The following is a 22714-nucleotide window of genomic DNA, read 5'->3' as shown; positions in this document are numbered from 1 at the left end:
ATATTGTTTTGAAAGAAAAAATTCTTGCTCTTTATAATGTTTTAATAAAGTTTCAATTGTATCATTGATTAGTCCTTTTAGAGTATAGATCATATGATTTGAATCTTCTATTGAGACGTTATAACTAGTATCCCGGATAATTCCATCGTAGAGCTATAGGGATTTTCCCCAAAGAATGAAACAGCAGCTTCTTTTTCATTTGAAGGACTCGTAATTTTGTTGCACATCGTGTCAGTAATGACCCTTTTGATAACAAGACCAAGAAGTTGGTCACGACAATTGTTCAATGTACCTGAACAATAGTCTTGTTGGTGACTCAAGTGGTTTCTATCAATTTAGAAAAGAATTCTGCTGTTTCATCAAACTCGCTAAATAAGCTGAGTGCCGAAATTAAAAACTGTCGACAAAACCACTTTAATTTTAATAGATCAGAGTCTTAAATTCTAATCCCCTCAACCCCCTCCCCTCATCTCACCCTTTTACAATGCAACAGATGGAGTCTGAACAACCAATATCTGTTGTAATCAAGAGAATGAGTTCTTGCACGGGGGTGATGGAAGAGGAAAGTTTTGAAAAAAGGCGTGAGTCGGAATTAATTCTGGAAAAACACCGACTCAATTCAGAGAGAAATGGGACACCAGTTTCTCTAGCACATTCAGTTACTAATCACGGAGGATTAAGGGAGACAAGAGAAGGGGAAAGGGGAGAAGGGGTGGTTATGTCATACCCAAGTCGGACTTTGAATAAAATACAAAATCACAAATTCACAACAATAATTTTGTTTACTGCTTACATCAACACCCTGCGTCTCTTCCACATCAACACAAACAAACCTTTATTACCCATCCCATCGTTCCCCGTTAAATCCAAGCAGTCTTCAAAATTCTCCAGCTTAAAGAACAACTCTAGCATTTATGAAATGGTATGATAACAAGCTCAAGATCAAGCTGCATTAACAAGAACGAACAATGGTTTGTCTCCCAACCGTTCCCGACCCTGAAATATGTCAATAATGCACATCAGCAACACAAGGACGGACTTGGTCTATGTAGCTCTAGCCATCATTGCAAGAAACAGAAAGTATTATTATTCTTTTTGTTTCTAATTATAGATATCGGTTCCGTTAAGATATGAGATGAGATGAAATGATTTTAGAGAAATCGAATAAAATATTGTAAGAATATTATTTTTTAATATTATTATTGTTTTGAAATTTAAAAAAATTGAATTATTTATTATATTTTGTGTGAAAATTTAAAAAATTTGTAATGATAAGATGAGTTGAGATCATTTCTCAATTCAAATGGAATCTTTGAAGTAATATTCTAGGAAAATAAATATAGAAATTCTCAACTTAATCTTCAAAGTCATTGACTACACGAATTATTAAGGTACATAAACCAATGCAATGTTGTCTGGCAAATAAATACTCAAACACGTCAAACCACGATGAACTTAAGGGAGGTTTGGATAATGAGTTGAAATGAAATGAGTTAAAACGAAAGTTAAAAATTGAATAAAATATTATTAGAATATTATTTTTAATATTATTATTATTTTAAGATTTGAAAATGTTGAATTGTTTATTATATTTTATGTGAAAATTTGATAAAATTATAATGATTAGACGAGATGAGTTAGAGAGACTTTTGTATCCAAACCGGACTTAATGGGAGTTTGGTCGTCCTAAACAGTCATGTCAAAAGGCAAGGCTGGCAAGCAACTTATGTTTTAAACAATATCGCAGAATCAAGCATATTCCATTGCCAAAGCATCCATGGCAAAGCAAAATATGAATTGATATATCACTGAGATCCTTGGGATTGTATCGTTTTAAACATACCAACCAACATATTAAGATACTTATAAAAAATAGCGAAGATAATTTCTCTACTTTTACATTGGATTATAAGGCAGCTCACCACATTCCTCCTATAAAAACCCTGAGTCATTCTTACCGATTGAGAAAAAAAAAAAAACTGAGCCATTATGATCATATGCAAAAGTCCAGTCCTAGGCACTAACTTTGACATCCGATTTTCTACCATTTTGGCAATGAAGTTTTCGAGTTTCTTTAGCACTTAATTTTATACTATTTTAGATGCCTAAATTTTCTAATATGGCATATTTATATGCGTATCTTTTTTGTTTACAAACTGTAGATCTTGTTTGCTTATAAGTGCCTCCTCCTGGGTAATTTACCAACTGCAACAGAAATTTACCATAACTTAGTTTAGTAATTACTATTTGGCATTGAAATCTTAATTGCCATGGATGAACCACGAGTCGCATCAAGCTTTTTCAGATCTTGCCACGGTAAAGTTTTCATGCATAAGGGTTAGTTTACATAAAACTCGGCACATTTTAAAGCTTCTAATCTCAACCATTCTTGATAGTGAGGTACAAGTAGCTTTCTGATGAGGGACATACCTTCAGCTCTGGCAATTCAATAACACAAGCGCACTCAACCACATGAACTCCAACACGCTCTGCAGCCAAAAAAACTAAAATGAAGTGAACAGGCAGTATAGAGGAACCACTTGAGCAGTATAGAGGCCACTGAACAAGATTCTGATACTTATCAAGCCAAATTGTCTACATCGAAACCATGTCTCTCACTGACAATGTTAAGAGAAAAGAACACTAAGCCTGTCAAAATGTAGCTACAATCTCTAACACCAATACTATTTGAGACGAATTGTCAATTGTAAATTGCTGATGATGTCCATGGACCTGCCTGATCCATCATCCACATTATCAAGCAAAGTTCCTTGTTGATTGGCTTGCCAATAATTTTACCATATGCCTTTCTGTCTAAAATATACCTCCTCTACACATGTATGTTGTATGTAAAATTTAATTCAAAATCTAGCACGTTACCAAGTAGGTTGATTGCAGCACACAAGGTTCCCCCAGTTGCAATGAGATCATCTATTACCAGTGCACGCTCTCCTGCTTGAACAGCCCCTACATGCATCTCGATTGTGTCTGTTCCATACTCCAATGAATACTCTTCTGAAATAACCTCTCCTGCAAAACCATCAAATTGTTAACCATTCCTGAAATTGTCTATGGCACCCAAAAATTGCTTGTCAGGTAAAAAGTCAAATGACTTGGGCACAGGAGTACAGAGGAATTCAAAACTCCTTCACACCTCATGGGCACATACACAACGCAAAATTTACCAGACCAGATACATTTAGAACTGAAGTTACATAAAATTTAAGAAATTTTACAAGGTGAATCCAGATATTGAACCTTCGATTACAGCTGCACTTAGGGTGGCAATTCGTGTTTTCGAGTCGTGTTCGTGTCGTGTCAAGTCATGAACATTCAACTATATAAGTCAACCCAAACCCGACCTATTAAGCTGAACGTGTCAAACTTTCAAACCCTAATCCAACCTGTTAAGCTGAACGTGTCAAACTTTCAAACCATAACCCTCCCCATTTATTGTTGATGGGTTGGGTCGTGTCACCCACTTTGATCCGTTTAATAATTAATTAGAAATAGGTCAATATGACATGACTCATTTAAACCCATTTCATGTAAATGAGTTGAATTAACACGCATAACCCATTTAACTTAATTAAATATATTTCGCATAAATGTTAAATTTTCTATTTATTAGTAGCCACAATATCTTAAAAAAAAATAAGACTACTTACTAACAAAAAATATCAATAACATATAATAAAACCAATATTAAAAACGCTACAATAACAAATATGAGTATAGGTCCAAAATTACAATCCCAACAATAAAAACATAAGTATATTGAGAAATACCAATATTACAACTCAACAATAATAAAATTATAATTTTGAAATAAAATTTAAACCGGTCAAAACGAGTTGATTTCGGGTTAAGTGGGTTCAACTGTTATTGACCCGTTTATAAATCGTGTCTTAACGAATCAACCGTTTTGACCCGAACCCGTTAACATCAAACCTAAACCCGCTGATATCGTGTAGTGTTCGTGTTGAGTTCACAGGTTGTGTCACATATTGAAACCCCTAACTGCACCCAGCTGTATGTTGTATTATGCCAAAAGATAACTTTTTTTTCATTTTAGTGCCCTCTTATTGTTGTTCATGATAAATGAACAATATTCCCTCCTATCTACACTGACTTTGCCTATGGGCTAATGATCTACAAAATATATGTTCCTCTGCTATTACTACCTATATTTCCCTTTTATCCTAGTTTGGATATGCTGTACTAAAGCATATTTATTTTCCTTTCTGTTTTAGTATTTGTTAAACTTGATACGCCAATCAGTAATTGCGGGCGCATAGTTGGATTTCTGGGAGTTGAGAGGACTAGTTTCCTCTTCATATTCTTTTTTTGTTTCTCGTTTGTCTTCTTTTATAAGCTTTCAGCCCTCAAGCTTAGCATATCTTTTCTTTACATTATTTTTACTGATGACTATTTCTCATTGAAAGGAAGGATGCACAGACCATCATCATCTTGAGTTTGAAACAGTTTCTATCAATGGATCTTCAACCCAACTGAAAATATCTAAAGATTACCACCATTGAAGTAAATGCTACAATATTTACAAAACGACACACTAGAAGCCTTTCAGCACTTAACTAAAGCCGTATACATATTGAGTTAAGTTGTTCCATCAAGCTTATGACGAAGAAATTGTTGAGAAAAAAGATGGCTTTTAATGCCTTACACCCCATATATAGTTTGATTGATCAAGATACGTTGTGTCCATCCAATTAGTAATTAAAGATACCATGAACTTCTAATATCCTTTAAAAAAACACAAGGAACATATTAAAAAAAAAAAAAAAAAAACAGAAAATGTATGGTCAGAAACATACCAGGCAACTTATTCGGCTTTCTCATGGGGACAAACTTTGCCCCTATAGCCAATGCAATGGGAGGGCCAAAGATAAAACCTCTAGCTTCAACACCTGCATTCATTAATATTGCAATTGCCAAATTATTTACAACCCATTACACATGTAACTTACATGCAAGAAAAACTAGTCAATCCAAGAAACATAAATTTCCAAACTTTCACTTGTACAAGATAACCAAAGAAACAAAAATTCCAATCCATACATTTGAAAATTCGAACTTAGCTGGACATGCCAGCCAACAGAGCCTATTATCGAGGCACCGTCCAAATATACGCTACGTAGACTAACAAAACCAACAATCTCAAGCTTGTTCGAGTTAAAAAAAACAGAGGAGAATTATTAACAAGAAGCCCAAATCAAGCAATATCGCAGAATGGAGTGTCGTATCTTATCACATGGACCACATATGAAGAGAATACCTGCAACCACGGAAATCTCTTTGTCCCTGTACCTCTCAACGAACAAATCGATGGTGTCTCTGAAAGCCCTCGTGTCAAGAAGCAAGGTGGTAATATCTTGGAACATGATCCCTATCAAATTGGGTAGCCGTAAACAAACCGAGCCGTCAGGGTTCAAATGCTATAAATACAATTAAATTAGCCCGGCTGATCAAGCTGAAAATCTGGATCTCCCATGTAGGGCAATAAGAAAATAAACGTTAAAACAAAAAATATACGAAAGCACGAATGGAAGGCAAGCGCACCTGGCTTAGGGAAGTTTGGGATGACTCGGATGGCAGAGGCAATTCTCGCTATGCGATTGCAAGGCTCTTGGCGCTCTTCAGAAGCCATCTTGGGTCGTTTCACAGAGTCACTCGCTGCCCAATAGCAATGGGAATGTCAAGAAAGAGAGAGACAGAGAAAAACTGCGATGCTTCCTCTTTACCCTTTTGACGCTTAGAAAGGAGCGAGAAGACAAGCAAAATGACCAAGTTACCCACTCCCTAAAAGTCACTTTTAACGAAGATAGGTTTGGATTCGAGAATGTTTTGTTTCATTTGGCCTCATTTATTATAATTTTTTGAAGTTTTTACAGAAAATATGATAATAATATTCAATATTTTTAAATTTTAATTCAATTTTTTTAAATTTTAATTCAATTTTTTTAAAATTTTAAAATAATAATATTAAAAAATAATATTTTTTTAATTTTTATACTATAAAATCATCTCCAAATCCGAACCGTCTCTAAAAATGTAATAAACTCCCCTGAAAAACCTCTTTCGACGAAGATGGTAACACTAAGGACGAAGACTTATTAAAAATACAACAACGAATGATCCAAACTCATGGAGGATCAAATGCGAGAGACAGACACAGATTTACCAGAGCAGCGCAGAGGGAAGAGAGCGGAACGGTAATTCCGAGAGCCACTCGAAATCAATTGAGCGCGGGAGGAAACGGAGTAGCGTCGAAACGGAGCGGCGAGTGATCGGCGGGAGGCAGTGGGTGACGGAGAGATTGAATTCGAGCACGAGAGAAGCGAGGCTCTTCGCAGTAATCCGTACGTAGCCATTGGAAAGATGGGCGTAGTAGCTCTGGGTCAGAACTTCTAAACACTCTAGTGTAAAATTATAACATCAGTTTATGATTTAATTATGAAGGGCATTTCGGTCCAACCGGTGGCTGCCCCGGGAAGCAAGGTCCAGACTCCATTCTGTTTTTGACTTGTAGTAACCTAAGAAATTGGCAATTATGTATACGTTGAATTAAATTATTTAAAGTTTAAGTTATGGTGTCCAAGTTTCACATTTTTTTTTTTTCCAAAAAATGAAATTTATTATTAAAATATAATATTTCATGTGAATTTTAGATTTAACCACTTTTTTTCGAACTAAATTTCTTAAAATTGTAAATATCCAGCCCATCTGGCCGTCCTCGCATGAATCCAAACGGGCAATTCGCCCGATCCAAGCAAATGGGTAGGCGAGATTTTATTAAAAATAAAAAGCGGGTGCGGGGCTAGAATGGGTATCCCCCCACCTGCATAAGTTGTATATATAAAGTTAAAAACTCCGGCTTGGTTTGAATTGAGACTCTCAATCTATCTCAATTTATCTCATCATTATAATTTTTATAAATTTTTACATAAAATATAATAAAATCTCAAAACAATAATAATATTAAAAAATAATATTTTATTCAATTTTCAACTTTCATCTTAACTGATTATCCAAACGTAACCTAATTCATTCCTTTCATCCATTAAAAACCCTAACTTTTTTCTTCATCCTCAATTCGCTCCTGTCATTTATGACTCTCTTCTTCATTGTCGACCCAACCCCTCTTCATCTCCTCATCCACTTTCTTTTCTTCAAGGTAATTCTCCACAATTATCTCCATGTGACACAGTGTGTCGTATGCCTACTCAAAGATACAAGGCCCTGACGACGTGAGTCTCTACATAGACCCATTGTCGGTTATAGTCGTAGTTCTCTGTGCAAACCAACAATCCACAGCGTGATCGAGGTTTGCTTAGAGAACTACGACCACAATGGGTCGTGGATCTCTATGCAAACACATGGTCGTGGTCTCTATGCAAAATCATGGCCAGTCTTCGTCGTGGTCTGCTCAAATCCTTTATTTATTTGCTTAAGATATATTTATTTCGTTCTATCTGTGTATTTAGTGTTTAACATGTAAATTTGGTGGGTGAATTTGTTAATTTGGTGGATAGACATGTGGATTTGAGTTGTTTGGTGGATTCTAGACTAGCTACAAGGCCATCCATCTATCCAACAGCTAGATAGTGGTATCTGCATAAGCGGGACGGGGCTGGGAAGTGAGACTGAAAAGTGTCCCACCACCCAGATAGGGATGGAGAGCAAATTGGACAATTGCTCGCTTATATAGGGAGGGTAGTAGCCCTAAATGCCACAATCACCATCAAACTTAGGGTTGTGCAAAATTTTGAAATTTCTGACTGTGCCCAACATCCGCTCCAACTCCGACTCTGTCGAAGTCGAAGTAGTCAGTAAACGGAGTTAGAGTGCTGAACTAGTGAACCTCTACCTCGCCACCTCGTTCCCTCTTTATTGCCGTTGTGAGTCTTTGCTCCTCCGTAGTGCGCGACTTCAATTCGAGTTTTAGCCTACAGTGAAAACCAGATTTCGAGCCCTAAAATTAAATTGCTTGATTTAATTTTATGTATTCCGTTACTCATAGCATGCACGTCTGGGTATTTTGTTGTGATTGAAATGAACTTGTTTTGTAAATTTATAGTGAGGAAATGTGTTTGATAAAATGTGTAATGTGGTTGTAAGTTATGTTGTATGCATACAATGTGTTTGATAAAATGTGTAAGAGATGTTTCTATGAAATTAGACAGATTCTCCTTAAAGCAATGTGTTGTATGCATGCAATATTGCAATGTGTTTAATCTGAAAGTATCAAGAACAATTGAAAGTATCATATTGTTATACATTATATATAGAAAATAATGACAAGCTGGGACGTTTGAGCCTAGATATAATTGATTAATTAAGACCTTGAGCTCGTGACAGTCCATATATGCACATATAATAATAATTAATAATCATGTGTAATTAATGCTATATCTACATGGATGGGGATCATGGTTGGTGGATCATGCATGCTAGCTTGCTCATTAATTAGCTAGGTAAGGTATTTGAGTGTAGGTTGATCCCATCCTAATCCTAGACCCTTTGAATGCCAAGTTGATTTCCCACGATCTCTTTATATTAAATGTTTTTGGAGTTTTGTAAAATATATGATCAATGATTCGAGACATGATTACTAAAATAATGGACTCACAAGTTTGTTGTTGCAATGTTATTTTTTTTTCTTTTGAGTATATTAATATTTTTTTCTTATAACTTTATATATAAGTTTAAAATTTGAGCTTGAATTATTAGAAAACATAATCAGTGTTTATATGTATATATGCACAGAATGAGTGAGAGAGAGAAGCATTAATTCATGAACCATGTATAACTACTCAATTTAACTTTCTTTAAGTAGGAATGTTGTCTGTCATGAATTTACCTAATCAGCAGAAAGTAAATGAGCTAGACACAAGTACTACTCTTTAGTGGGATTTCACTTTCACTACCGAATCTAAGTGTCTAAAAGGGAGATGGAGTGATGGACCACCTAAACAAGCCACACACATCAAACAAAATAACACAAATCATCATAGTTTAAAAATAATCCAAAACAAATAAAGATCAGTGCTAGCAGAAAGGGACATCCATTCATAAAGCTCGATTTAACAACCCCTAGCTAAACCCATTTATTAATTTAATACCCCAAATAATTTATTTTTGTTACATGCATGACCATATATATTTATATATATATAGACGTACGTTTGAATTAGATAAATTTAATGCATCTTGATCTATATATAAATACATAACAATTATATATAATTAAGGTTATTAATTAGCTAGAAGGTGGAAAATTTAATATATATATTTTTTTAATGACATGATAATTTTTTTCTAATTTGGTCGATAGGACAACACCACATGAGAGACTACTGGCCAGTTAGCTGGGCGTGCCCAGTACCATGGCGTGAGCCTGAGGTTATCATCCTAGCTAGCTTATAAGGTGGTGGTGTGTGGTGGATAGACTTTTTATCATCAAGTGTTTATCAAGTGCAAAAGCTAGATAGATCAGACAAAATGCGCATACTATTATTGTAATCACCTTTTGTCTAGAATTATTGTCGAGGCCAAGGTTGATGTTGATGATCATATTCATGATAGACAACGTTCCTATTGTCCCCCTTCCCCTCCATATATACATATACATGTTATTTACATGTCAAAGTTAATCTTATTTAGATGCTGGCTTAAATTAGTAATATTTTGGAACACTTTATGATACAATAATACATGTTCTATATCTTTGCGTTGATTTAAATTTTTAATATAGCCTAGTTTATTTTTAAACTAATTTTTTGCTTTTAATTTATTTTTTCAGCTTCATTGATTGTAGTATGAATCCTAGACCTAGTGGAGATGATCGTCCACAAGGGGATGTGGCGGATGCCAATGCTACAACTCCTACACCGGTAGGTACTTCCACCCCTAGAACCACATCTAGGGCAGCCACATCTAGAGCCGCTACATCTAGAGCAGCTACATCTTGTGCTAGTAGTCGACTTCCACTCCCAGTAGATATAGAGGATGAGGATATGTTCAATGAAGATGAGGAGATGCCCATTGAGCAAGATCAACCACCACGACCTTCTAAAAAGAGGTCATGGACATGGGAGCATTTCACCAAAATTCCTGGTGATATTGCGAACCCGATAGCAAGATGTCATTACTGTGGGCAACTTTGTGGATGTCATTCGAAGAAGTAAAACACCAATGTATTAATAGCACATCTAAATGGTTGCCAACGATATAAGATAGCGAAAGCATTGGCGGCCACTGATCAGACCAACCTCAGTTACCAAACTTCTACAGCTACTGATAGTACACAGACTAAGAAATTGGTCATCCCTCAATACAGTGAGAAGATGTTGAGGGACATGCTTGCAGATATGATAATTACTGATGAGATGCCCTTTACCACAGTCGAGAAGAGAGGCTTTCGACAATTTCTAAACTTTGTTGAGCCACGATTTTTCATTCTATCAAGGTATACGGTGATGCGAAATTGTATGAAGAGGCATGCGAAAGACAAGGCGGAGATGAGTAAGATGTTTATTACCACTGGCCAGAGAGTGTCGTTTACGACTGACACATGGACGTCCATACAGATCGTCTGCCACATGTGTATCACAGCACACTACATTGACAGTGAGTGGATTTTGCATAAAAAAAATTATTAGCTTTAAAGATATTTTGGATCATAAAAGTGCATCCATTGGGGCGAAGATGAATGATTATTTAAAGGACTGGGGAATTCGAAAAGTACTATGTATTACAGTTGACAATACCAGTGCCAATGAAACAGCAATTGATTGGTTTAAGCAAAACACGACAATGAGAAATGATGTCATTCGGGCCGACGAGTTTATTCACGTTCAATGTTATGCTCATATCATCAACCTCATAGTTGTTGAGGGGTTAAAAGAGGTTGTATTTCATTACCCAAGTCCGCAGCATTGTACGATATCTGAGGGGTTCCCCTCAAAGGCTTGCTAAGTTTAAGGCAATAGCAGAAGATCTTAAGATTAAATGTTCTAGTATGTTGTGCTTAGACGTTCCAACTCGATGGAACTCTACATACATGATGTTGGATGTGGCACAGAAGTACCAAAAAACATTCGAGTGGATGGAGGTCGAGGATGGGGGCCTGAGGAATGCTTTGTTGGAGCTAGTAGGACAGGGGCTTGGTGCGCTGGACGCACATGATTGGACCAGTGTGAGCTACTTTGTTGAATTTTTAAGAATCTTTTATGACATAAGCATGCGGCTATCTGGATTCAAATATACGACTGTGAAATCTTTCTTCAGTGAGCTCTCAGAACTTCACTTCCACTTGGAAAATAGTTGTACTGACTCTGGTGGATTGTTATCTACTATGGCTATGAGGATGAAAACCAAATATGATAAATATTGAAAGAATATTGAGAAGATAAATATATTGTTATTTGTGGCTGTGATCCTTGACTCCCGATATAAGTTGGTCATTCTAGTATTTTGGGTAAATTCCATCATCGGGACAGTGAATGTTGCAAAGTTTATTAGAGTGCTAAAAAGTGATATTGATGACCTATATAATCACTACAACAATAGTTGTCAGTCTTCATCCGCAACTGGTAGCTCCTCACATTCGAGGCTGGCGGGGTCAACAGCCTCCTCAGGTGATACTGACCCATCTGTAGGGGTTAGAGGCCATCGTATTATACAGCAGTATCATCAACTCATGTCAACAAGGAATATTATGTATTGTACATCTGAGCTTGAAAGATATTTTATAGAAGTTGTCGAGGCACCTAGTGATGTATTTCAGTTATTAACTTGGTGTAAAGTTAATTCCACCAAGTATCCAGTCATTTCCCGTGTAGCCCGAGATGTGCTAACCATTCCTATCATTACGGTTGCCTCATAGTCGACATTTAGCACTGGAGGTCGCGTGTTGGATGCTTATCGAAATTCATTATCACCGTCAACCATGGAGGCTCTCGTTTGCACACAGAATTGGATAAGTGAAACGCCCATTGGACTAGATACCGTTGGCGTTGATGCCGAGAGCTATAGACTTAAATCAAATAAGTTTATATGCTTTTAAATGATTATTTAATTATTTTTAATGTTTCTAACTTCTATTTTTTATGATTTTAAAGATCTAATTGTGAATCCTAACATAATTGCCAATGACTGAGAGTCTGAGACGGACGCCCATTGAGAGTTGGGATGGAGTTGAGAGAACCTCATTTCTTGGTAAGAATCAAATTCTACTTTTACTGTGTTCAATTTTTTATTATCAAATTTTTTTTCATTTATTGATTGCAACTTTCAATTTTCATTTCAGACATGACCAATGGACCAAAAATCATTTGAGTGAAATACGTATTTAATATTTATGTAGTTATATTTCAAGGCTAAGTCAATGTTGTTATTACGTTATAAATAGGACTGTTATAACTTATGGCTACATCATACATGTTATTTAGTTTTTAAACTATTGTATTTAAGGTTTTTTTTTTTTATCTTTTCAGTATTTTTTTTTTTTTTTTACAGATTTGGACTTGGGCTTTGGTGATCATATTTATGTAGTTACATTACATTGTGCTCGATCCGAGCAAAGACTAAAACAAGGACCCACCACGTGATACTCTTATTTAGGCCGCATTGATTTTTGTTTTTTTCTTTTTTATATTCTCCAATATTAATTATCTTTTTTGCAATTAGGATTTTGGCCAATATTGAGTCATGTTGCTTAAAACTTTTATTAGTATCAGATTCTTCATTTTTTTGCCGGTAGTAAAGTTTTTAATATTTTGATATATATGGTAGTATTGGCGCCCTAAAGACATTTTAATTTGTCTCCACAATGTCCTATATACACAAAACAAACGCCCTAAGCCGATGCACAACTCGATCCGCAAGAAACGTAAAGAAACAAACGGTCCGGTCTGACTCTGAATGGAGCTTCGACCTCCGTTCAAAGTCAGACTCCGACTCCAGTTCGGAGTCGGAGTCTGAGGAACAATTTGGTTCCGACGCCTGTCGGAGTCGGAGCTCGATCCTAATCAAACTGTAATGTAACACCCCGCATTTTAGTATATTTTTACTAAATGATTATTTTTATTTATTTAAAAATTTATTCTCGTATTTTAAAATTGGTTGGATTTTTAGTGAGTTTATTTTTATGATTTTAATTTGGTGAAAATTAATTTTTATGTGCTTTCTTATTATTTATTTATTGTTGTACATTTAAATTACTTTTCATATTAAATTAATTACTGTGGGATTTAATTATTTCAATTTGACTTTACCATTATGTTTAAATTATTTTATTTAACTTACTGTTTTAAAATCTTTTCCGTTTGATCATTTTTGTGACCCAAGTTATGAGGATTAGACCTCATTTCTTTCTCTGCATTTTTCTTTTCCTCTTTTCTTTTCCTTTTCTTTTTCTTTTCTTCTTCTTTCCTTTTTCTTTCTTCTTCTTCCTTCCCCTCCCGCGCGACCCAGCCCCCCTCTCTCCTGTGCATCATTCTTCGTCCGCCCAGCCTGCCGCCGTGCGCCGGCAGTGGTCGACACCGCCCGGCTCCCTAGCTTCCCCAACCACCGGCGACGCTACCCCTCCGATCTCAACTCCATTCGCGCTGCCGTTAGCCACCATGAGCCCACTGAAGCCGCGGCATTATTTCCGCCGCTGCGCCGCCGTCGCACCACCATTGGCTACCATCTTCACACCACTTCATCCTCGACCTTTTGGCAACCCATTGGACCCAACCCCACCTCCGATCTATCATCGGTGAAGCACATCCAACTCCATTTTCGTTTTGGGTATATTTGGCCTAAAAACACCCCTTGCACCGCCATCCACGGCCAACCACCACCACCACTAGCTTCACCGACCTCCCTAGGCCCTATCCTATCAATCTTGAGTCTTCGTTTGCACCCGTTGAAAAGTTGGATATTGTGACCCACGGCCACAGTGTATTTTACACTGTGGTGTTGCTCAGACGTCGCCTTTTCCAACTTCGTGATCCTTCGAAAATTGCTATATAGCGCTGTAAGTATTTCTCCAAGGAACTTTCGTAATTTAAATGTATTTTTACACTAACCCATTTCACTGTATTTATTTGGCATGCCGGACTGAGTCCGAGGAGTTCAGAGGTCGGATGGATTTGTGATTGGAGTTATTTGGTTGGTTTGGTTTAATTGGTTTGGTTGTTGATGAGTTGTTTTGATTGGATTTGTTGGGATTGGTTCTGGATGGATGTTGGATCAGTGTTGGTGCATGTTCATATCATTATTTCATGCATGATCATGTTTGTAAAGAAAACTGGGTTTTCGTGCATTGCATTCATGCTCATGTGTGATTTGAAAAGATATGATTTTATGTGATAATATTTTTGGGTGCGTGTGTATCACGACCCCGAGCCGAGATAGGGCATTAACTCGGTGGAGCTCCTCTAGTTACTTGGGAGCGGAATATACTGAATAACGTCCCTGGGTTGTCGCTGGGCGACAATGGGATCGGACGAGATGGTCTCGTGCCAACTCCGTGGTCCTTCTGCTGGCGGGGACTAGAGGATGTCTGGCCACGTACGCGCTGGGCGCGGAACTGGGCATCGCTCGTTGCGTAGTGTGGCTTGGCCATGTAGGCGCCGGGCGCGAAACTGAGCACCGCTATGAAGCCAGGACGTGCGGATGGTCTATAGGGGAGGCCATGGTGCATATGGAATTAATGCATGGTGCATATGGAGTTAATGCACTATTTTCTGAGAAAATAGTGCGAGTTGGATTTCTGGGTAAATCATTTTCTGGAAAAATGTTTTACGGATATTTTGAGCCAAAATGAGATTTTAGCGTGTGTTGAAATAATTATTTTCGGGAAAAATAATGTGTTGAGTAAAATGCATATTTTTCATGTGCATGCATGTTAGTTGCATTTAATGCATTTTATATTACGTTGTTATTTGGGGTCATACTTACCTGCGATACCATTTTATGGTAACGCAGATTTTGATACAGATGAGGAGGAGGAGGGCGAGCCTGAGGAGACGGCTCCGCCCGAGAAGTGATTGGGATCACTAGTTTGTTTATTTGAAAACTATTGTAATATATTTTTATGGATGACTATATAACTGCTATTCAAATTTTTACTGATGTTGATTGTAAATAAATTCTGGTACTTAGTTGACTATCCGCTGCGTTATTTTATTTGTATATTGTTGCATGTACACACACTGACACTTCGTTGGGATGTGTGACCGTATTGTCTTCATCCTAACGTCTCGATCTCTGTGTATTTATATAAGGGAGATTGAGGGCGCCACATGTAAGATCCATATCACGACTGCACCACGTATGCTATAGACTTCAAGATAATAATGGTGCCTTTAAACTTGAAGATTGGAGATCCAAGACATGTTTGATTTACACCGAGAATTATTATTTTTCCCAAGGGAATAAGACATTTCTATTCCCATTCCTTTAGCATAGGAATATTTATTTCTATTCTTTTTTGTTTGGTGACAAAAGATGACTATTCTAAATAAAATAAAATAAAAATTTTAAAATATCCAAGCATCACAACTGTCTACAAAAATGCCACTATTCTTACTTTTAATTTTAAATATTGAAAAAAATGATGGCTAACCACCCAGTTTTTGGTAGCCGAACCACCTGCCAAAGTCTTAGAGTGGCCAACCTCCTTCAGAAAGCTCTTCCTGAGGGTCTGGCCACCTCATTGGTTTTGGTGCCTGACTGACCAACATAATGATAAAAACATTATTAAAGAAAGGGTTTTGCTATACATTAGTTAATATTTACCCCCACACCCCACAACTGACAGTTTTAGACTCATCACGGCCTTCAACCTCTCTCTCTCTCATCAAGCTCTCTCTCTCTTCAACTTCTCTCTCTCCTCAAGCTCTCTCTCATCGTGCTTCCTTCGAGCGGGAACAAGATAGAGGGGGTGGAGTAAGAACCGGTTCACTTGTTAGTGAATCCAGTTTGCCACATAGAGTGTGGTATATAGTGTAGTTAATAGTGGTTGATGAGAAGATTTATTCTTAAAGACATAAGTTGTAAGAATTTTACATAATTCTCCTTAGAATAGTCATTCATTCAGCAAGTGAATGACTTTTCCTCGTATTGAAGAATGGCTAGTCCCATGGAATGATCAGTCCTTATCTAATAGAGACAACAACAACAACAACCAAAAAAGACCCTCGAACTTAATATGTATTTAAAGTTTTTGATCAAATTCTATAGATCTATTTTATTTATTTTTTATCTCTCTTCCATTTTTTAAGTTTTAGTAGAGATTTGGAATCTTGGATAGTGAATTGAGATGAGATGATATGAAAGTTAAATAAAATATTGTTAGAATATTATTTTTTAATATTATTATTATTATTTTAAAATTTTAAAAAATTAAATTATTTATTGTATTTTGTGTGATAATGTAAAAAAATTATAATAATAAAATGAGATAAAATGAAATATTTTTTATATACAAATCTAGCAGGGATTATTTTCATTTAAAAAAATGTTGTTTCTTTTTAGCTTACATTTTACCATTTTCAATTAGAGAGAGTTTTAAATGGACCAAAGTCCACTTGGCCCAACCCCACGCGTATCGGTACTTTCTTCCGGAAAGAAGCACAGCAAATGTCATGTTTTTCATTCAGAGTTCACGCTCAGCCGGAAGCATCAGATACTTTTTTAAGCATATCCATGACTTCTATGCATATTCTGACGAAAAGAACGAGTTAAAACGCTGGAGAACTGATTTTTCGAGCAGTCACAGTCTCTTTGAAGTCTGAGATTACGTTTGAATGTTGTATTGAATTGAGTTGAGTTGAATTGAATTGAAATAATAAAATATTAGTAAAATATTTATTATTATTATTATTATTTTAAAATTAAAAAAAATTAAATTATTTATTATATTTTATATTAAAATTTAAAAAAATTATAATGATGAATTGAGATAAATTAAAATAAAATTACGATCCAAACGTAACCTAAACCTTTTTCAAAGTTGAAAGATTGGGTTTTTCTTTTTGTCAAACTGCGCTGCCTATCTTAAAAGTTCGCGTGTTTTTCATTTTGTTGGGAGGGCAGGGGAGAAGTATCTCAGACGTTATTACACTTTTTTCTTTAGCACTTGGTTTATCGGCTGCTGCAGGCTAAAGTTATTCCTTTCTTGTTTTTTCAGTAATCATTTGTCAAAACTGTTCTGTTTCTTTCATTTATATCACTTCGATGAGGGGTGGGTGGTATAGAAACTGACGCGTCTACGGGGAACGGCCGTCGAAGTTTGGAATCGGTCGAAATTGGCAGAGAATAGTTCGACTGGCGCTATAAATTTAATAAAATCGACTTATATATATATATAAAAAATAATTTACATACAATATTTTTTATAAATATTTTATACAACTATATTTTAAATAAGAGGTATCTTTGTAACACATCTTATAAAAGTAACATCATTTTCTAAAAATATCCTCATTTTATAATATTATTATGTAATATATATTTTACAATGTATTGTACAATGTATTTTGTGTATATCATTAATATATATATATTATATAAAACAATAAGACTGTTCAACTGGGTCGGATTTTTTTCCGGCCCGGTCCGGAACCCGAAAAACTTGGATCCGATTCCGGGTTTCGACTTGGATTTGATCCGGGCCGAAACCCGGGTTGAAAAATCCGGACCTTTCCTGCCCGGATACGGGTTACAAACCCGGGTACCGTGTTTTAAACCCGGTACCCGGGTCTTTACGCCTCCTAAGGAACCCCTTCCCCCCGAATCCGTCTCTCACTCTCTCTCTCTCTCGTACATTTGCAAGAAACTTTAAGTCCGTGCCTCTTCGTCGCTGCGACCCCATTGTCGCCGCCGCATCTCCGTCGCCGTCAGTTTTTCCCTAAGTCCCTGCCTCCATCGTGACCCGTGAGTCTGCTCTCTCTCTCTCTATTTCCCTCTCTCTCTCTCCATTGGATTTCTAGGTTTCTCCATGAGTCTGATCTGGGTTTAGGTGTTGATTGTGTAGGTGATTGAATTTTTTTTTTCTTTCAGAGATTGACAAATATGTACATTACATTTGTTATTGGAAAATTTGAATGTTATAATCCCTGTTTCTATAGATTTTATACATATATCCTTGGGCCCAATAGACTTCTGTAATAGACCTCATATATCTGGGACTGATGTCTTTAGAGAGAGAGAGAGAGATTTGAATCTTTGTTGGATTTCTTAAGTACTGAAATTGAACTTTCTAATGAAGTTTCAGAACTTAGAGAACCTCATAAATTTGAAAAAAAAAAACCAAAACTCACTAAAGATCATCATGACAGTAGACTTGTTGAGGTGAAGGGTTAAACAGATCATGAATAGGATAAGAATTCAGCAGAGGAATGGCAACTCAGAAAGCATATGGGCATTGACCTTAACAGACTGTACGTACATATAGTACTAGTAATAGAAAGATCTTAATTTCAAAGAAATTTGAGACTTAGGCGTAATACATGTGCTTGTTAGTCCATGTGCTTGAATAAAAAAGGTCAGATTTATCACATAGGTTTAATGCATGTGCTTGTTAGTCCAGGTGCTAGAGTGGGAGAACAAACCCAGGTGCTAGAATGATGTTTTTTTAGTAAAATATTCACTGTGTTTAAGCTACCAAGAAAATAGATTAACCCGTAATGTGTGTGTGTGGGTGTGTTTCTTTACACACACACAAAAGTGACTCACTGTGTTGTGTTTTGGGTTACGAAAAATTTGTGTGTGGCCCCTAGTTCTAGAGACCCAAAAAATGGAAGGAGGAAAAACAGGAAAAGAAAATTCCATAGTGGAAATAATGCTATGGATCCACAGAGAAGTTACTTGTGAACTGATTTTTCTTTTCAAGAAGATTAAGAGAAACTGAGCTTAAATGCCAAATGGAACTAGAGAAGATTTGGCCAATAAATATGAAAATGCTAGAATGTAAAGAGAAATTTTAGTAGACATTGCAGATTTCATTCTCTTCTTCCAATCCATTTTCTCGCGAGTCAAAGGATATCATTATCTTCTTCCAATCCATTGATGCTGAAAAAAAATTTAGAGTAAGTACTTTCTTCTTGCATAATCAGTCAATTCTTTTATTTGTATGATCATAGCAATTTATATTTTGTAATTAGTAAAAATTTTATTTTTTCAGGTTATCTAGTTTCTCATGACACGCTGATGCAATTAGTAAACACTTGAAGGACACAAAAGCAGCTGAATAGATGCAGTTTCAAACTTTAAATTGAAGTATTTTGTAATTTTCATATATTATAATTTTGTGTTTTGTAATGTAATGTAATGTAATATAATTTAATTTAATATGTAGTGAATTACATTATTGCATGCATTTTACATGATAATGCATGGCCATGGAAGGTTAGAAGTAGTAGAGGTTAGAAGTACTACTACTTGATCGATAACTTTTAACAGTAGTATTATCATACTAGAATATGGAATATATTACATGTACATGATCATCTAATCTCAAATTAAATATATATATTACTAATTTTTCAGTAACATAGGCTTTTAGATTAAAAAAAAAAAAACTTTTTGAGCTTTATTTTTTTTTTCTAAAAAAATAGATATTGTAGGCTTTTATTTAATTAAAAAAAAACCCGAGTTGAAGCTGGAACCCGGATTTCCGGGTTGTAGAAACCCTGGTTCATCCGGGTTCCGACTCGGGTCATAACCCGGGTGTATTCGGGCCGAAACCCAGCCCTGGTTCCGGATCGGGTATACCCAGAAATCCGGTCCGAAACCCTGATGAACAATCTTATAAAATAACGTTGTTTAATATCTACAATTTAGAAAAAAATAAAAATAAAACGACACCGTTTTAGCTTGAGCTCTCTCTCTCTGATTCTCTCATCTTCCTCTCAGCTCTCTCTCTCTAATATCATCACTCTATCCAACGTTGTTGTTACCCTATTGTCATCCATCTCTCCCTCTGATCCATTTGATTTGTTTCATGCTCTCTCTCTCTCTCATATTCTCGCATCTCCCTTTTAGCTTTCTCTCTCTCTCTAATGGAGTTGCTCTCTCCAACCCTGTTGTTGATGAGGTTATTTTCAATTTTCATAGTTTTTGTAATGATTTTGTTTTGAAATTTGTGAATGGAGTTCTGAAAGGTAAATCGACAAAAACACTGATGAACATAACGTAATCAACCGAAACCACGTCGGCCGGTTTTGTCCTCTTTAATCGATGGGTTTCGGTTGATACCACCTTATGAAAAACATGCTAGTTCAGTTTTGATTTTGGATCAAAATTGCACTGATAGTGTCTGTTTTCACCCCCAATGAGAAGTATTACAGACACAAACAAATAGATTTTATAAAAATAAACACATGAACAAACTGACGTGGTTCTATATAATCTGTTATATCTATTTTACAATAAAAATAATTTTATAATATGATGTATTATATCAAATCACGTTAGTTTATGAATTTTCTTTTATATAATCGCTAAATATTTCTCTACTTCGATTATACCTTCCTTGATTCTTCGGCCATGAGCATAACATCAACCATTATGTAGGAATAGGGATCCTAATTCCAAAACCCCTTCACCCTCTGCCTCTTGAGACGAAATTGACCCGAAGTGTGAACGATTACCCTTTTTCTCATGAAAAATCCATTTTCTTACACATTAATGAGACCAAAAAATCAATTTTGCTGACAAAATGAGAAATTTGTGGGCATATCTAATTGCCAACAAAGTCCACTCGTGGTGGCTTTTCGACCATAGCAGTTCAAGAAAGGAGAACAAAGGCAGCTCGGAAATTAAGCACATGAGCAGTGTCAAGGTCAACTTAGAAGATTCTTATTAATCCATGGCAAACCTTTTCCCCATTGGCGGACCCCATTAAACAATCCACTTGAATGGTTCTTTCTAGCTCCACTTGTCCACCTTTGCTTCTGAAATCATCCATGAATCAACTAATTTTCTTTAATTGACAATATTCGAGCTACCGGTGTGGACCAACTCAAAATTAGTGCATGTACATTTCCTCGATGTTTCTCGTACATTCCTGTGATATTTCTAGAGGACCCGAGCTACAGATCAACCTGCTCGGAAAGTTCAAGTCTTTGGGTCAGTTCGACTAGTTTTTATTCTGGAAGTATAGATCCTGATCTCCAATTCTACTTCCGTTTTTAAATTTCCTATTTTTTTAACAAATATTGTGATTAGAGTTCACATGGGATGTATCTTCAAATTAAGACCATACAATTATTAAAAAAGAAAACAAGAAAAAGAATAAGGTTGCTTGTATGCCCGTCACCGCCGTTTATTAAACCAAAAGAAAATTTATATTATTCATCCCAAAACACTATACATCATATCTTTTTTTATTATTTTTTTTTTCTTATCAAACGTGTGGTATATATGAATAATTAGTAAAAGAATTCAATAAGTTTAATTTAAGAAAAATAAAAAATAATTAAAATTTTTAAAAAAATATATATATATATATATATATCTCTTTTTATATATATAATGTGTTGTGTCTGAAGATAATTAGTTGGAAATCTCTAAACCAAATGCCCCGGCCACAAACCCCGGGCATCCACTCTGGAAACAACCAGATTGTCCACCACGCCAAGAAAACCAACTAATTTGCCCAAAAAAACACTGCAGTTGGGTGTGAACGTCGGCCCCAAAAAAAAATGAAAGGTCAAAGATATTTCTTCACAACACAATGTGCACATAGCGCTGCCGGTGGCTACATAAGCACTTGTGTTTAGTTTTTTGTAAAGGAAAAGTGTGGTCATTTATATTGATTTCAAAGTTGTATTTAGATGTTAAATTGAGTTGAATTAAATTGAGTTAAGTTAAGATGATAATATATTATTAGAATATTAATTTTTAATATTATTATTATTATCGGATTTAAAAAAATTAAATTATTTATTATATTTTATATTAAAATTTAAAAAAATTATAATGATGAGTTGAAGAAAATTGTAATTCCAAACGAAGGCTCAAGACGCGGTTCGCAGGATTCACGTAGAACCGACCCAGTCACTTCCCCCCCAAACCCACCCTTCTGTCTTTGACCCACTCCAGTCCTCCTTGGCCACCAAGAAACACACTCTTGCGCTAAACGTGCTCCACTCCCTCTCTCTGTCTCTCTCTCTCTCTCTCTCTCTCTCTCTCTCTCTCTCAATAAATTAAATATATTTTTTATTGTTTTATTTTAAGTTAACGCAGCCATCATTACTTTCCCACCACTTGTCACGCAAGTTCCTTCTCCTTCTCTCGTTCCTTATATAATAAAACGCATCGCACCCTCCTCACTCTCACTCATATTAATCCATCCTTCAAAAATCAAAGGCTCTCTCTCTTTTCCTCTCTCTCTCTCTCTGAATAGTGTTTTTAGCCATTAGTTAGAAGAGTTTCAGTTCCTTGGTTCAGAGTTTTCACTTCATTTGGTCTCAGTTGAATCAGAAGCAAACGGCAAAAAAGATGGCGTTGGAAGCTCTCAATTCTCCAAACACAGCCACCCCTTCGTTCCACTTCGAGGACGCCAACCTCCATTTCCTTGAGCCATGGACAAAGCGCAAGCGTTCGAGGCGTGGACGGTTTGATAACCCACCCACAGAGGAAGAGTACCTCGCTCTTTGCCTTATCATGCTCGCTCGTGGGGGCGGCGGCGCAGCTA

The 22714-nt window shown here is 36.1% G+C and overlaps 2 protein-coding genes across 2 annotated transcripts in view; one reads left to right on the top strand and one right to left on the bottom strand.

Annotated features, from left to right (window-relative positions):
• Positions 1-724: 724 nt before the first annotated feature.
• On the bottom strand, positions 725-6443 carry LOC121263090 (adenine phosphoribosyltransferase 1-like). The gene is made up of 7 exons (XM_041165880.1): positions 6203-6443; positions 5581-5694; positions 5297-5407; positions 4836-4928; positions 2881-3030; positions 2431-2489; positions 725-996 (listed from the first exon to the last, which is right to left on the bottom strand). The coding sequence occupies exons 1-7, from the start codon at positions 6390-6392 to the stop codon at positions 943-945; spliced, it is 771 nt and encodes a 256-aa protein (XP_041021814.1). The 5' UTR covers positions 6393-6443; the 3' UTR covers positions 725-942.
• A 15885-nt stretch (positions 6444-22328) lies between these two features.
• The window catches only part of LOC121263089 (zinc finger protein ZAT10-like), a 1177-nt gene continuing 791 nt past the window's right edge, over positions 22329-22714 (top strand). The window contains exon 1 of the mRNA XM_041165879.1: positions 22329-22714. This exon is cut by the window's right edge and continues 791 nt beyond it. Within this exon, the coding sequence (XP_041021813.1) occupies positions 22519-22714 (196 nt within the window). The 5' untranslated portion in view covers positions 22329-22518.

Source organism: Juglans microcarpa x Juglans regia, chromosome 4S, assembly GCF_004785595.1.
Source record: "Juglans microcarpa x Juglans regia isolate MS1-56 chromosome 4S, Jm3101_v1.0, whole genome shotgun sequence".
NCBI lineage: Eukaryota > Viridiplantae > Streptophyta > Magnoliopsida > Fagales > Juglandaceae > Juglans > Juglans microcarpa x Juglans regia.
The sequence above is the reverse complement of the archived record's forward strand: the minus strand, read 5'-3'. Positions and strand labels throughout refer to the sequence as shown.